Raw genomic sequence first — 17,303 nt, forward strand, 5'->3', positions numbered from 1 at the left:
ACGATAGACCATTTCTGTCTGAGGAACAGGCCCTTCATCATTGGCCTAATCTTATTGGCATCTGACGGCAAGGAAAGGGTGTGTTTCAGTGGAATGCACAGATCTATGTACACTTGCACACATACACACACACACAAAAAAAAAATCTATGCGCATGTATATATTCTCATGACCTCACCCAAACTCAGAAAAGTAGTGATGTTTGAAGGAGCTTGGTACACAGCAGAACCTCGGTCACCTTTCTCCTTTCCTGCTTCCTGTACTTCAATATGTGCAAGGTCTGTCTTTGTTGAAAAGAAAATCAAATTTTGAAAATGGTTCATTTCGCTTTGGGACCTATGAAAGCAAAAGACATATATTGTCTCATCTTAAGTTAGTTAATGATAGCAAACCACTCGCTAACCAGCTTGCTAACTTGCTAGCTCATGTGTGATGTAGATTAGCGAGTTAATTAATAAGTTTGCTATTAGCTATCAGAAGAAATTAGCTACAAATTAATTGATGTAGCTCAGCTAGCTAGTTAGCTATCGTTTTGATAACATTAGCTATCAGATGTTTTGTCTAGATGTTTTTATCAGATGTTTTGTTAACATTAGCTTACTTAAGATGTGGCTACATATATATATATATACCACTTGTACAGGTCCCCCAGGACCATCTTTTAACCATTTTCAAATTTAGTTTTTCTTTTCTTTTGATTTTCTTAATGCTACCCCATCTCTGTCTGAGGGACAGGCCTTTTAGCCAGATAGAGGTCCTTCTCGCTCTTCATCATTGGCCTAATCTTACTGGCCATCTGACGGCAAGGAAAGAGTGTGTTTCAAAGGAATGCACACATGCTATGTACACTTGCTATGCACACACATAAACATGAGAAATCTTTGTGCAAATGTGCACCTACATGTGGACATTCTCATTACCTCACCCCAAACATGCTCATTCACAGCTGCAGCGGTGTTACTCAGGACACTGAGATCACGTTTTTCAAACACAAATATTTAGCCAAAGAGCGAGGGGAGCAAGGCGTGCATGCAGCAGACGCAGGCCTGCCGGCTGCTGCATGCCCACGCCCGGCTACCTCAAGCTTCTGACCATGGTGTGAAGTTCCCACAAAGTGTTTCTTCCCGGTGACCCTGTCTGTGCCTTTTGGCCTGGACCCCCTCCCAGACCTGCTCCGCTGCTCCTCACACATATACTCACACACGCTGAGGGAACAATGCTGACTTTCTCAGCTGTAACTGCTGGTGGCACCGGGCCAGGCCCCCACAGCTTTACGTGAGAGACGGCCCTGATGTGTCCCTTTGCGGAGCAACTTTATAAAACCTGAGGACAGACCAGAAACCCACGGAGGGCAGCTGGACTGAGACAGCTTTGTTCTCCGCTGACTTGCTTCCAAAGTCAGTCACTGAACAGAACTCACATTGTGCGCTTTTTCCATGAGTAAACTCAGGCTGTCAACACAGCCTCCTCTGCCTGGCCGAGCCGCTCTAGTTCGGGGAAAGACTGCACTCCTTGTATCCACACTGGAAGGGAAGAAAAAACCCCATTTAGATAGGAAGAGGTGTTTTTCTTTCTTCAATGAGCTGCTGAGATGCCAGAAATATGCATTGTTAAAAAAAGCGACTAGTCTGTGGTAATGAAGCAATTTCCGTATCCTACCTCTTCCAGACCAGTGTCAGGTGTGTGTGTGTGTGTGTGTGTGTGTGTGTGTGTGTGTGTGTGTGTGTGTGTGTTTGCATGCGTGTGTGTGTGTGTGTGTGCTAGGTCAAAGGTTTTCCATTCTTTGTTATCTTACAGTTGTACAAGAGCACATGTTGCCTAATCTGCAGAGAGAATTTATCAAGCATACCAAATCAGGCTTTTTGTGTTTGTGCAAGCTGGAGTATGGCCACCATTGTGATACGAAGATTGGTTCAGTGGTTGCTGACTCACTAATTACAGCCATTTATGCTCAGAGATAGAACACAAACAGCAGAGGATAAAATCCATTTGCTGCTGACTTTTTCCATCCTCTCTGTCTGCCTATTGTGTTTATAAATGTGCCAGCAAGAAAATTATATTAATTGGACCTGCAAGGGTTGGACCATTTCCACGGATGGTTACAATTCTATTCATTTGAATGACAATGGTATGTCTGCCAGCTGCTTTTCCCAGCGCACTCTAACCCCAGCCATTATCACAACTGAAAGAGTAATCAGCCTTCTCTGGGACACATACAATACACAGAAAGTGTTTTTCAGTGCAGAACGTTGTGCAAGATCGTCCCAGGGTATTTTCTATGGCTTTAAACAGTGTGAGGTTTTCATATGCAAAACCAGTCTTCAACTGAGCAGCGGCAGACTGTGTTAGACTTTATTGGAAGTAAAACATCGGCCAATCAGTGCTTCCAACTGAAGTTTATTTAACTCCAGCATAGGAATTAGGCCAAAAACCGTTAAAAGGGTTGCAGCCTCCCTTAATTCATGGGCTTTCCCCTCATTTTCTATGACACTATTCAGCTACGAGGTTTATCAATGAGAGCTTTGTGGCGCTCCTCACTGTTCCCAGGTTGCTTGAGTAAACAGTACAGTACAGATACCTCACACTCCCACTCTATTTATCTGGAGCCAGAAAAATTCAACGTTTCCCCTTATCCTCAATTTAATCTGTCAGAAATGTGATCCCCACCCACCAAAATACAGCAGTCACAGTCTTACCAGCCCCTCTCCTCCAGGTTTATTCTGAGACATCAAACAGCTACTAAATGGCACTGCCAGCAGAGCATTAGGTCAGACCAAAAGGTTCATCTTGAAGGGACAGTTCAGATTATTTGAAGTGGGGTTGTATGAAGTATTTATCAATAGTCAGTATATTACTTACAGTAGATGGAGGTCAGCACACCACCAGCTAGGACAAGCAGAGAGGGTCAGCAGCACGGAAACTAAGCAATGACCTCCTTACTGATATTGATTTTTTAGGTGGTACTTTATTGAAATACTATTTGTTGCCCCATCCGCATCAGTTCATTGCTGAGCTTCCATGCATACTCCTCTCTGCCTGCTGACCGCTCTTTACTGTAGCTAATACACCGACCATTGATAAGTACCCCCTACTACCCCACTTCATATAATCTACAATATTGCTTTAAAGAGCTGTAATGGCAGAGAATATACAGTGCGATTCAGAGGTCCGGCTGCAGGGTTGAGGACTAGCAGAGCAGAACCATTATCAGGGGATCAGAAGTCTGGACCCCAAACTGCTCACCAGTTCAGTTTCCCCATCTTGTGGCAAAACCCAGAGGGATCCGCTTACAGGTCTTCAAATGTCAGGGATGAGGCACATCCTCTGAGAGACTCGTGTTGCATTGTGGAGCCAGCACCAGTCTGGGAAGACCATCAACAAAACTCAGCTTCTGGAAACACTACCAAAACCCCAAGTGCTGTTACGCAATCTTATTCCCTCTCCTCAAAAACCATATGTATGCAAAGATTGTCAAGTATTCCAACTAACTAAATCATAATTTTACTTTCTTATAAGGCAGTCATTTGTTGAAACACGTCCTCCTCTGAATGTCAACAATGATTTAAACCAGATAATTACCAGATTTTCCTCATTCTCACTCATAATCTCTGGGCTTCTTAACGCTGCCTTTCCACTCTTCCTCTCAGCTGTCAGAGTGTGTATTTACTGTGTTTCAGTAGGGGATCTGGGAAATTACTCAGTGATTGACAATTATGGGACAGGACACGACCAGAGTCTGCTCTCCTCAATCCTTCTCTTCTGCCTGCACTGTATACATTACAGTGACACTGAGAACCAAAATAAACACGTCCCTTTGGTTTGGGTAATCCAATCTTTGTAAGGAAGCTACTGTTCTCATACAATGTCTGCACAGAGGGGCGCTCCACTTTTCTTTTCCTGAACAGGCTCCAAAATACACCCCTGAGCCCCTATAGCCCAGGTTTCCAGTACCCCTTTCACCCCTTTCCCCTCCTAACAAGGGGTATCAGAGCTATTATGTCGGCTCTGCCAAATGAATAGACAAACACATCGTGGTATGCTAAGTGAAGGGGAGATTCTGAACTGGCAAGAAGAAAAGCTCTGTTGAAGGTTGGCTGGTATTAATGACTGGTTTTACAGTGTGAGGGGCTGTTTGGATTGTGAGCCAGTCGAGCACAGCCGGGCGGGTGGGATCAGAGGCCTGTAGACAGGATATGCAGAGAGCCTTGTCGTGTCTGGAGCGCCGCTCTCACTTCTCTGACAGGATGCTGTGAAGCTGTCACAGGCTGAAGTGGAGAGATCTGATGACTGTGCACAGGGTTTGTGTTGGGTGACTGTGTGAACTCAGCTTTTAGACCGTAACACGAGTAGCACTGTTCTGAAGTGGCTTAACTGACACTACGAGGAGGCAGCCCTCACGCACACACACACGCACACACACACACACACACACACACACACACACACACACACACACACACACACACACACACACACACACACACACACACACATGCAAACACGTGCTTCCTCTAGGAGAACAGTGTGGGTACTGTCAGAGCCCAGAGCTGTTTATGGTGGTGTTACAGAATGGCTTACGATGAAAAATTAAAGGACCAGTGTGTAGGATTTGGTGACTTTCCCCTTCCAAGCATGTAGGAAAAAGAATGGTGGCCATGAAATTCATGCAAAATGCGAAATGCCATATCTATAGTGGCCTCCATGGAAGAGGACATGCACCCGTCTATAGATATATGTGGCTTCTAAGATTGGATTGGGTTGGGTTGGTAGAGTTGCCCAATCCTATTTTACTGCGTCGACAATGATTCTTAAAGGAGCAATGTGCAACAGTTGTATGTCCAAAAATGAATACTGAAGTCCATATAGCGAGTCTGAGCGATAGACGGTATATTAAATAAGTTAAATAGGTTGAAATCCTATTTTAATTATGATCTGTGGTTGACATTATAGTTGAAATTTCTCTTTCATCCCTGAATGGAAATTTCAAAGGACACCGCAACTGTAGCGTTGTTGTCAGAGTAGTAAGTATTTCAGCTTAGCATGTCTCCTTAATTTCTAATGACATATTATGGTAATTTTATGATTTATTATAGTAAATGTATTACGTATTTCTCCTCCTATTCCATTTCTGCCATATTCTACCAATAAATGTAAATCTCAAAACACACTGGACCTTTAAAAAAATGCCACAGCCATATCTGTTTGCATACTCTATACTGTACCCTGAATTCACACCTGTACCATAACATGAATGTGGATCCATCTCTGTGTGTTTCAGAGGAGCTGAGGTGTGCCGGGGTGACGTGTCCCAATCTGCAGGTGCCCTCCTGCCCCAAGGGTTCAGTCCTGACCAAGAGCTACACGCCCCCTGCTGGGTGCTGCCCGTCCATACCGCCCCGATGCACTTGCAACCTCCGTGCCTGCCACAAGCCCCAGTGCCCGAGTGGACAGCGCGCCGTGCCGCTCAGCCAGGCCAGCGGTCAGCCAGGAGACTGCTGTGACGTCTTCGAGTGCCAGAAAGGTGATTGCACCGAACCGCACACACCGCACAATCTGTCTCAATTGGTCTCCCACCGGGGGTAGCGGTGGCACAGTTGGTGTGAGATTCATCGCCTCTGAGGAAGCAATTATTTTCCTCTGACTAAGGCCTTCCTCCCTGCTGACTAAATGTCCACAGATGAAAAGGAAAGCTGCTGATTGGATAATTACTGTTGGGCTGTTTATCAGGCTTGACCGAAGCCTCCCAGGGTTAAGACCACGGTTCAAAGGCATTTTTCAGGGGTGTTTCCACAAATATTTCAATTGCCTGCAGGGATATTAAATATAATGGATCTGAAGTAGGCTCATGCACCATTTTCTCACCTGTTGAGAAAAAAAACAGAAAACATGCAAGGAAAAAGAAGCAATAGTGAGCAGTTAGAAAGACCTCAGAGCTCTCTGACGTGGAGCCAGGAGAGTCAGGAAGGCAGGGAGGGGACCTGTGGTACTGGTCTGTTTACTCTGTGCTCCCAACAAATATTCGCTGTTTTACCAACAGAACAAATTCCCATTCTGGCCCCTCCACATGCATAAATGAGTGCCGTGTCCCGGAATTAATGGACTTAACGAGCCCAGTGACCAGAAAAGTGCTTAGGCTACGAATTTGCTCAACAGAAGTGCAGTGTCAAAGGGTTCCTGTCTGGTCACACGTCCAAAGGGAAAAGGTTCAACAGTTCATTGATGGGAATGCTTTTTATGTGCTCCAGTCTGCCAGTGGGGAGGGTAATCGAGTCCGGCAGGCCGGCGGGGGCTGAATGGCAGCCGTGGGGGCCATGGGATCAGTGTTTTGATAACAAGTGTCTGCTGCTCTTGGGGCCTGGGGCTTGATGCCTTTTGTGCTGCCCCTACCGTCCGTTAGGCCTGCATGATTGCGCGTCGTTTCAGAAAGATCCACAGACAGGGACATGGACAAGGACACACACTGGGGCCCCTAGTCACCTCAGAGGCCCCCAAAGCACTGGCTACAATACTGTATCTTGTACATATAAAGTCTAAGTTGCTTTCAAATACCTTACCTATTCTCTAATGGAACACATGTTAGCCTGGCCCCCCATTGTCTCTGAGTGTCAGGCTTGGACTGATTAACTTGTTTCCATTGCCCACTTGGCTGAGGGCTCATATTTAGTCAGGGTCAGTGTGTGCAGTGACAATAAATCCCACCTGTGTGTTTTGGCGTCCATCGATGATAGACTCTTTCCACTGCTGGCTGGAGAACGGCTGTAACCGGGTGGCAGATCAAACCTGGCAGCACCGTTATGACCTGATGTCATCTGATGTTACAGATAATCCTGTTTGATCCTGTTTAGCTGTGCTCTGCTGTTTATCAACACTTTAGCTGGCGTGTATTCTGCCATTCCATCAGGAAACTCCAATGCGGTTCCCTAAAACTCTGTAAATGTTTTGCTACAGAAGTTCTCTAAAACTAGCGCAAGCAAGTAGTTAATTGTAGAGAGTGATATGAAGCTGCTATATAGCGAGCAGCCCCCTCTGTTGGCCTAAACAAGCACAATGTGATTGAGACCTCAACCTATAGGCTGTGATGCTCGGTCTTTTTTGACACTTAAAATAATATTTCACTTTGCCATCTGTTTTTTCACACCCAGTTAAAACTGGGGGACTGTCCCTGGAAAACAGGGATGTCTGGTCACCTTACAGTGAATGAAAGTATTCTCCTTTCATGCTGGTGTCAAAAGCGAGAAAATGTTTCATTGAACACAAATTTAATCTATTCTCTTGAGTGCAGGATAAATAATTAGTTTTTAATGATTGCCCAGGAAAAAACAATTAATACCCAATGATGCCTACAAAATGACTTCTTTTGTCATTGTGGCGCCAGATACATATAGCGTATAGATGATGTATAGTTCAATACATATACGATCAAATTAAACTTACACATCAATTTTGTCTTCATGGGAACTCTGAGTAGTAAGGCTGAGTGCACCACACTGATGGCCCTCAGGGAGCACAGATTGGGTTTGCTGTTAACACACAACAACCATGTTCTCAGATGAAGTGGTTATGTTAATGACATAAATCAAACTTATATTTCTACACTGTCATTTGTTAGTCTGCACTGATCCAAAGTATCACTGTAAAGTTGATCCAAATTAATCCCATCATTGTTCTCCTCTGAGAAATGTTTGCCTATGTGGTTTTGCTTTATTGGCCTGTAAGCCACAAGAAGCACCAGTATGACAGTCCATTATGAATGATTTAGGCAGGCTTAGGATCAGTGTTTTTTACGACCTTTCCATCTCTGCATCCAATCCTCACCTCAATTTAGAAAAGACTGAACATCACAAAGCATGACTGGAATTTAGACTCTGTGTCGCAAGTTTTTTTAGGGATTACCATTAACAAACACTGCGGAAATCACATGTGAGCATCCCCTCATGTGACTTCCTATTGCTTCTGCGAGCGTTAAAAAACGTTGCCGTGCCTTTTGATTCCGTCCAGCTAAAGTACTTATTGCATTTTCTCTGCTTGGTTTTGCTGCACGCAAAGCGGGACGACAGGAATACTGAAAGAGGGAGAGGGAGAGGAAAAGTGCAGCGAGAATGGAACAGAAAGATGGCAAGGAACAGAATAAAAGATCAACAAATCCTTGCTCTACTTTCAACTCAGTTGGCCCACCTGCTTTGTATTAGAGTGCAGCGCTGGTTGTCTGGAGGTATGGGGTCATCGGCGCAGACACTTTGAGTCTGCACTCAAAGGTATGGTGTACAGATGCAGCCATAACCTCCACTCTCATTTATAGAAACCACTGGCCCCACATCTGCCTTCATCTGTGCAGTACATTTACTCGCCTAACTAGTGCAGCTTCTCCTCTGTGATTCTGGAGACTTTCTTACATAACCACATTGCCTCACTTCCCTCATGTTGGAGTGTGTTTGATGAAAAGTTACTGTGCGGTTAGATCTTAGAATGACGACTCAACCAAACCACTGTGGTACATTTGAATGTGTAATCTGGCATTACCATTGAGATGTCATGTTGTAATCTTCCTGTTCTTTTGGCTACAAAACTGCCAGCATTAATTTCCCTGATTAATTGTATTTGTTTTATTTTGTAGAGATTGCAAAGGAGGATGTTATTATTGTTCTTTTTATTTATTTAGTTAGTTATTTTGCTTTTTTTTTTGTTTTACAAACACACATATTCATGCATGGATTCATAAAGGAATAGTTTGGAGTATCTGAAGTGAGGTACTTATCAATAGTTAGTGTATTTCAGCCAGTTAATAAATCCATCTAAAAAATCAATATTAGTTTAAGTATGCGCTATATTTAGATGACTTTCACAACTCATTTTGCCATCAGACAGCCTTTTTCAACAGGAAACACCATTATATAAGCCAAATATCGCTCTCTCCAAAGCCACCAGACTCCATTGGCAAAATCAGTCATTTTACCTTGCAGAAAACAGGAGTTGCTGGTCTACTGCTGCTTCAATCTGCTGGTTTGTTTGTGCTATTGGGTGACATCTGTGTTTTACAAGGATAGTTCAGGTTCACCAAAGTCACACAATAACACAAACAAACTAACAGATAGAGGCAGCAGATCAGCAATTCCTGTGCTCTGAGAGATAAAATTACTGATTTCACCTTTGGAGTCTGGTGGCTTTAGAGAGAGCAATATTTGGCTTATATAACAATACACAGCCATGCATTGTGTAGCTTCCTATAACTAGAGTCATGCTGCTTCCCCAGACCTGGGGGCTTGTACCTCATACAAGCCCACTATCCATTAAAGCCATACGTATTCTGGCTTTACTGGGCTCATTGTCTATACATAAGACCGGCCCTTGGTTTTCAGACAGATCCGTAACTAAGCTCTTTTTATTTCATAGTAGAGGGAACACAGCTAAAAGACATTCTAAGTGCTTGGATGCTTTTGGGGAAAGGCTGGCCATAGCATTGATTCACTCCACCTGCCACCAGCACACTGAGCCCAGATTCTGCCAAAGCTTCAGACCCACTACTGTTTTCTTTTACTCTGCAGCGCAAGAGTCCAACGCCTTTTCAAGACTTGATAGATCCCTGTGAAATTCCTCCTCATGGACTTGGCTCTATTGTCTGATAAATGCCATTCCACCCTGCAGGCTTAACCTCAGCCATCAGCGTCTACCTCCGCACCATTTGGTTCAGATAAACATTTCCGTCAATAGCAGAAAGCCAATGAATGTTTATGAACTTGAAATTGATTGTATACAGTTGTGAAAGTCTCCCACTGATCAAGCTTGACATTTGTGATTAAGACCTGCATTTTCTGTCTTCTTGTCATGAGGAGAATATTCTTGCGCTAATCTTTGCCAAATGTGATGGACACCTGACAGAGCCCAATGCCCTCTCCGTCAACCGCAGAGTGTGTTAAGCATTATCATCCCCACATCCTGTTCAGTTTAAAGTTGACAGCATCCATCTGACTCTTCTTCTCCTTGTTCTTCTCCTTAGTCTCTCCCAAATGTGTCCACAATGGGAAGGAGTTTTCTGAGGGAGAGGTGTACCGCATGGACCCCTGCTGGCTGTGTCAGTGCCGGGGTGGAATCTCCTTCTGCTCCAAGGCAGAGTGCGCTGAGCTGGACTGTGAAAACTTCTACATTCCTGAGGGCGAGTGTTGCCCCGTCTGCATAGGTACAGTATGCGCATTTGCCTTTACTTTGCTAAGATATTGCAACTTCATTCTTAATATTGCTGAAAATCACACTTTTGAATTGGGAGATTCAGATTTACAGCATCTACTGTAGGTAACACACTGTTTACCAATATGTATCTGATGCAATCCAACTTCACATAATCTGAATTATCCCTTTAAGCTACTGATGACGTGGCATACATGAGAGGGCCTGTGTGGCCAGCTGGCAGGGAGGTTGAGGTGATATCAAAATCCACCTGGCCTGATTACCTCTGGTGACCCCACCTTGATGACTTCCTTGTATAACAAGCTTCCGCAGTTGTTAACATACCTGCCAGCCAGGGATTCTTTTCCACTGGGGGGACTTAAGCACGTAAAAATCCTCTTTTAGGGGGCACGGCTTTGCTTTGTAATATCTGGCTCTGGCTTAATGGGGGGGACCCACACGCAAAAACATATGTGCTCAAAGGCAGGTAGGGAGCTCTGATATGTGCACTTGAGACTGTTAAAAAATTGGGGTTGCAGCGCATATGGCAACCACATTACAGTCTGCTAGAAGAAAGTAGATGGAGACGGTAGCCAGTTTGGCCTCTGCCTGCTTGGCCACAGTTGATCGGCAGCATGAGAGAGTGTGAAGAAGACAAAGAGTAAGACGGCATAGGGGATCATGTTAGGTCAGTGTTGGAAATACACCTGGAATATGCAGATGGTATGGAATGCTTTCATCTTTTTCTTATGGGAATCTGGTCTTACTTACTGCACAGCTCACTGCGGAGAACACTGGCTTAATATGGATTAAGAGATGTATGAAAGGTTACCTGATTGTGATTATATTTAAGCTATACTAATCAATATGTCTATATTAACAATAGATTTAGGGTTGAACAATTAAAGCTGGGGTAGGCAGTTAATTTTCTCTGTCACTGGGAAAAAGTTACATCGTAACCTTTAAGCATAACATAATTCAAGCGGTCTGAGAGAAAAGTAGACTTCTGCTCTTCCTCTTGGCTAGCTTTTCAGGCATTAGAAAATCTACCCCATGATGGGAGACTTTGGCCAATCACAGGACAGAGATAGAAGATAGGACATTGTGGAGTCTCTTTTCCAAAACATGTACATGTTCAAGTATCTGATGACATGGGAACAGGACTCAACAATCAGCCATCTTCGAGCCACCACTCCAAATTATCAGTAATTAGATAACCCGGGAATTAAATTTAACAATCAATTATATTTCTTAAGAATAAGTTACTTATCAAAATCACAATATGGCCAACTCCAATATCCAAATCACAGGAGCTGCAATTTTGTAATAGCATAAAGGAAGATTGATACAGACCCCAGGAAATGTCATTTTTTCAGTGAAAATTAAATGCAAAAATAGCCATCCCTACAAATATTAGGCGGCATATCACAATATCTGTCAAAATAATCACAATATATATACATTTTTTTTTTTTTTGCATATCATTCAGCCCCACAATATATTATATGACTATGTGTAAAGGGAATGGGGTTGCTCATAACGATAAACAGAGAATTATCAACAGACTCTGCAGTTCACCTCTACACAGCACTTCAGTGTTTTTCAGTTCATTGTTTTGGTTTTACAACCCACAACTTTTCCCTTTTGGTTTATTCTTACCACTCTAACAGCACCATTTATAGCAGAGGCTTTGAGAAACCCACTCTGCGCTACCTGCCCATCAGACAAAGTTAGCAGCTGGTTGATGAGCTAAGTGACCTTAATTCATTGTGTGCAGGTTCAATTAAGATGTAAAAAGATAATGGTTTGGGTTAAAATGATAAGTGGACATTTTAGCATTTCACACAGGAGGTTTCTGACAGAAAGGCATGAAGGCCAACTTCTCCCATGTGTGATCTGCTTCAAAATATGAATAAACAACATGAACAAATCTCACAACAGTTTTGCAGATCTATGGTTACCATTTAGACATGGCCACAATGCATTAGGTGGCTACTGCAAGTGTAGGCTTTATGACTTTTGGAGCTTGACCAGTACTGGGAACCAAAAAATCAGGACATCTGGGCCTCTGCTGCATCACCTTCGACCTCTCTTGTTTTTTACCTGTCTCTTACGTGTCCCTCAGCTTAATGAAAGCAAAATGCTAAAATCCCAGAGTGACCCTTTAAAGTTTAATTATAAGGGTCATGGTGCTGCGTACGTGAGGTGTACACAGTGTGAAAGCCAGAGAGAAAAATAGATCCTGCTCAGGTTAATCACAGCCAGATGTATGGAACCTCAGCAGCCAAAACTCGGCTGGGATCTGAGAGGTCAAACAGAACTCCTGTGCACAGTGTACAGTACACACCCTCTCTCCCTCTGACATATATTCAGTAAGCCACAACACACACACACACACAAAGACATGAACACACCTCATACTTTCATACTGACACACAGAGGAAATGCTGAGACCACCTTCTAACCTGCCTCTGCTACCAATAAACAGAGTAACAAAAACAATTAAAACTGTTTATGGTGAATGAAAAAAGGCATTATACATCACCTCAAGCTGAGCAGAGTGACTTTACAAATTGGCATTTAAATTGTCTCAAATTTTATGGGTCATACTCAACATTAATGGCTACAGATCAAAACAGCTTTTAAGTCTTTCTTTGCATGGGAGTGAAGTTTATGTATCAACCTGACCGAACATTGAAAGTCACAGCTGAAATTCACATGGATGACTTCAGACTTTAAGCCAAAAGGTGGAAGGATACTGTGGGGACCAGCAGTTATGAATGTCAAAACCTTTGCAGTGTTTTCAATGATCAAATCTCGCTTGGGACGACACAGCGATACACCAGAACTCATCTGTATCATTTCAACTTAAATCCCCACGTATGTTGTCTCACAGCTGGGGGCCTCTCCCAACTTATAAATGTAGCTGAGTCATCTAAATTCAACAGTGTTCTCTTGGTGACGAGCCAGTTTCCATATCTTGTTAGCTCCCTCGTGGAGTATCTTGCGTCTTTCAGCTCTGTGCTCACTCTGTCTGCTGTTAATTCAATTACAGAGGATGTAGTATTAGATACGTTAGATTGTAGCTTTGGGTTTAAATTCCACTCATGGTAGCCAAACCAAACTATACGTGTGGCTTTGCAAAGAATCACATCAAAGATTTTCCTTTTCTCTTACATTGTTTCTTAAAGGGATAGTTCAGAGTAGTTGATGCAGGGTTGTATGAGGTACTTATTGATAGTAGTCAGTGTATTACCTACAGTAGAAGACAGTGGTCATGCCACTACTTAGGAGAAGCAGAGAGGGGCACCAACATGAAAGCCAAGCAATGAACTACCGTAAACAGCGTCAACAACAAAAAGGTATTTTAGTCACTTAAAAAAGGTCGACCTAAAAAAATCTGTATAATTTCAAGTGTATGCTGTATTTAGAATATTTTTACCTCTTTACTTTGCCATCACACAGCCTGTTCTGATGGGAAATTGGCATTATATAAGCCAAAGTAAAGTTGGGAAGATGTTGCAAATATAGTTTTGCAGTTACACAAACTTGTTTTAGGTGGGACTTTTTGGGTGACTAAAAACGTTTTGTTGCTGACCCTGTCTTCTGCAGTACATTGTTTGGTTTCAGTGTCCCTCTCTGATTTTCCAAACTGAAGGGTTTCCAGCCAGCATCAACTATCCCTTCAACCCACAATGTGTATGATAATGTATCTTTCTTTCCTCTCAGATGTGGAGTTACTGTCAATGGACAGCACTAAGGCCAGTTGCTGGGTGAATAATAAGCTGCGGGCCCATGAGGAGCAGTGGAAAGAGGACGACTGCACCTTCTGCCAGTGTGTGGATGGAGAGCCTCACTGCACCGCCATGGCCTGCAAACAGAGCTGCCAAAACCCTGTCAAGATCCCCGGAGAGTGCTGTCCCTTCTGTGAAGGTACAGAGCCCAAATAGCACTTGTCTTTTATATTTATCATATCTATAGGCATGCATTAGCCCACATACCACATGTAGGAGGCTCCTGTGTCCCCGCAGCTTTGCCACAGAGGCCACATCGGCATGGGCTCATTAAAGGGGAGGCCACGGAGCATTCTTCAAGCTGCAGGGTTCTTTGTGTTCCTTTATTACTGTTGCCCGCCAAAATGAGACCCACCTGTGTGTGTGAGGCTGTGCTGTGCTTTTAAAGCAGGAGGCTGCATAATTGAAGTGGATCCTTTTTTGTGAGCGTAATTAGTTACAGCTCGTTGGGCTGCTCCTCCCACCGAACGTGGCAAGAGACGTTAGATGGGAATAGCTACGTGTTGTTCCAGGCTATGCTCTTTTATTGTGGCTCCACAATAAAGCTGGCCCCGATTCAAGAGGGTCTCAGCGGTGCTAGACACTGACTTCAGTCCAGGGGACACTGTTATCAAGACCTAAAACATGCTCTTTAGATGCATTCAACTTATTAATGGGAGACAGTTCCACACAATAAGATGGAGAGGTATAATCCCCCTCACAGTGCGACCCACCCTGGTGTAATTGCTCTACATTTATCTGTAATTACTGTTTACTCCAAAATAAGAGCAGTGTAAATAGGTAGCTATTACAGTTGGCACAAAAAGCATAGATGAGGTGTTACACCTGAGGGGATCCTAGCACACTTACATATACAAAAAAGAAAGAAATTCATAAAAGAAATTGTTCTGTTCTTTGTTGTGCACTTTAAATGCTGTTGCTCTCATGCAAAGTTCTTACCCATCCATCCATCATCTCTTTTGTTCTCCAGAGCCTTCTTATGAAACAGTTAGCCCCATGCTATGTCCTCCTCTGGAAAACTGCTCCCTGTCAGGGAGCGACTGCCCCTACGGCTTCCAACAAGACAAAAATGGATGTCTGCTTTGCCACTGTCTCAATAGTAAGTTCATTTTCCTCACTGTATGTTGAACCTAAAGGGTTAATGGGAGAGTTCAGATTTTTTTTTGAAGTAGGGTTGTATGTATGTCAGAATATTTTCACTGTTTACTGTACTGTCAGACAGCTAAATATAGCTTTCTCCAAAGCAACCAAAATCCATAGGCGAAAATCTGTAATTTTACCTTACAGAACATGGAAGTTGTTGGACTACTGCTGCCTTGATCTGTAACTTTATTTATATTATGGTGTCACTTTGGTGTTTTAAAATGATAGTTTGGATTCAGTGAAGTCACACAATAACACAAATAAATTAACTGATTGAGGCAGCGGTAGACCAGCAACTCCTGTCTTCTGCAGCATAGAATTACCAATTTCACCTATGGAGTTTGGTTTGTCAGGAGAGGGTGACATTTGGCTTCTGTAACGCTGGTTTCCCATCAGAAAAGGCAGTCTAACAGCAAAGTAAAGTGTAAAAGTATTCTAAATATAGCATACACTGTAACTCATATTGTTTGTTTGTTTAGTGGACCTTTATTAAGTCACTAAAATGCCTTTTGTTGCTGACACTGTTGCTTAGCTCCTGCTGCTTCTCTAAACTGAGGGCATGCAAACCACGATCTAGTGTAGGTAATACACTATCCATAAGTACCTCTTACTACCCCAGATCAAATAATCCAAACCATCCACTTTTAAATGGTTTAAGTTTCAGGGACTGACTTGCAGGAGCATGATAATGATTCATTTCTTCTGACTTGCTCTCCTCTGTGTTTACCTGTTTGCTCATGCTGACGTCAAACAAATTTGGCACCCACTTGGTTTTGACATGTTCATATTCATGACAGCTTAATGGTGTCCGTGGCTGCAGTCTTACAAGGTTCTCCATCACAAGAATATTCCTGTGAGACAGCTCCATAGCAACTCATGCCTTTCCCTTTTGATGGATTGTTGTGCCAATGATTGGATGACCTCTCCCTCAACTCTTTCAGATGACTCCTGCCCTGACCTGGGAAAATACTGTTCCTTGCAATGCCCGATGGGATATGAGAGGGATGATTTTGGCTGTGAGGTGTGCGAGTGCAGCATCCCCATGCCCAAGTGCCGACCTCTGACCTGCACTAAGACCTGCCCTTATGGATATGTGTAAGTACACCCAATGAACCCCTGGGTTTCTCATCCCCCGGGTCCACCTACACTCATATGTCATCTGTTTTTTTTCAGTCTGCTTTAAAGGCATCTGTGGCTGTCAGTGACGTGACATGCAAATATATATGACGTGTATATGTATATATATACACTTTGCATACGACTGAAAAATCTAAGATGATAAGTATCTTTGGAAATTCTGTTACGTCAGAAGTTTCATCATGGACAATGTACATGTGGAGCGCTTTTCTCCAACAATACCAGAGTTTTACACCTGAGAAAATGTTTGCATGGTTGCATTTTAACCACCTACAAAAGGTCCATCAACAGAAATCAGTGCCAGTTTAAATGTATGCTTTTTTAAGAATATTTTTGACATTCTGCCTTGCCTTCAGACAGCTGTTTCTGATGGGAAAGTGCCGTTACATAAGCTTAATTTCCCTCTCTCCAAACCAACCAAACTCTATGAGCAAAATCAGTCATTTTAGCTGGCAGAACACAGGAGCTGCTAGTCTACTGCTAACTTGATTAATTAGTTTTTTGTGTTATTGTGTGAGTTTGGGGTTTTAAATTGATTGTTCGAATTCAACAAAATCACAAAATAACACAAACAATCAGTCGAGGAAGTGATGGAGCAGCAACTCATTTGTTCTGTGAGGTTAAATAACTGATTTCTTTCATGGAGTGTGGTTGGTTTGGAGAGAGCAATGAGACCAGAGACTGACTTGTGAGTCGACCCCACATCAGATAATTTTAACTATCCCTTCAGATGTTAATGGTTTGATAAGTAGTTCAAGGCTTATATTTTCAAGTGATGCAAGTGTCTGTTCGGTCCTGGGCAAAAGGAAGTAGATCTGGCTGTTGCTACAGTAGTGTGGCATGGAAGATCAAAGGGCCTACCTTGGTGGCCAGTCCCAGGTCTTTGAATCTGAGTGTGTGTGCATGTTTGTGTGTGAGCAATTCACTGTGAGGTCCTCACAAGCCTCTCAGCCCCCCTGCAACTCCTTCCCTCTTAATCCCATTTAACCCAATCAAACATCTGGAAGCGCTCTCTACCGGGACGCTTGGTCCCCAGGCACCACTCTCATTTCATAAATCATCATTCCG

At 43.2% G+C, this 17,303-nt stretch overlaps 1 protein-coding gene across 1 annotated transcript in view; it reads left to right on the plus strand.

Moving 5' to 3' along the window:
- Positions 1-17,303, plus strand: part of LOC146310609 (cysteine-rich motor neuron 1 protein) — a 45,376-nt gene that overhangs the window by 12,698 nt on the left and 15,375 nt on the right. The window contains exons 4-8 of the mRNA XM_084742883.1: positions 5,279-5,521; positions 9,995-10,174; positions 13,891-14,094; positions 14,926-15,054; positions 16,040-16,193. Coding sequence (XP_084599009.1) covers positions 5,279-5,521; positions 9,995-10,174; positions 13,891-14,094; positions 14,926-15,054; positions 16,040-16,193 — 910 coding nt within the window. The remainder of the gene's footprint in view (positions 1-5,278; positions 5,522-9,994; positions 10,175-13,890; positions 14,095-14,925; positions 15,055-16,039; positions 16,194-17,303) is intronic.

The sequence above is a fragment of the Lutjanus erythropterus genome, chromosome 18, assembly GCF_056507025.1.
Source record: "Lutjanus erythropterus isolate fLutEry1 chromosome 18, fLutEry1.hap2, whole genome shotgun sequence".
NCBI lineage: Eukaryota > Metazoa > Chordata > Actinopteri > Lutjaniformes > Lutjanidae > Lutjanus > Lutjanus erythropterus.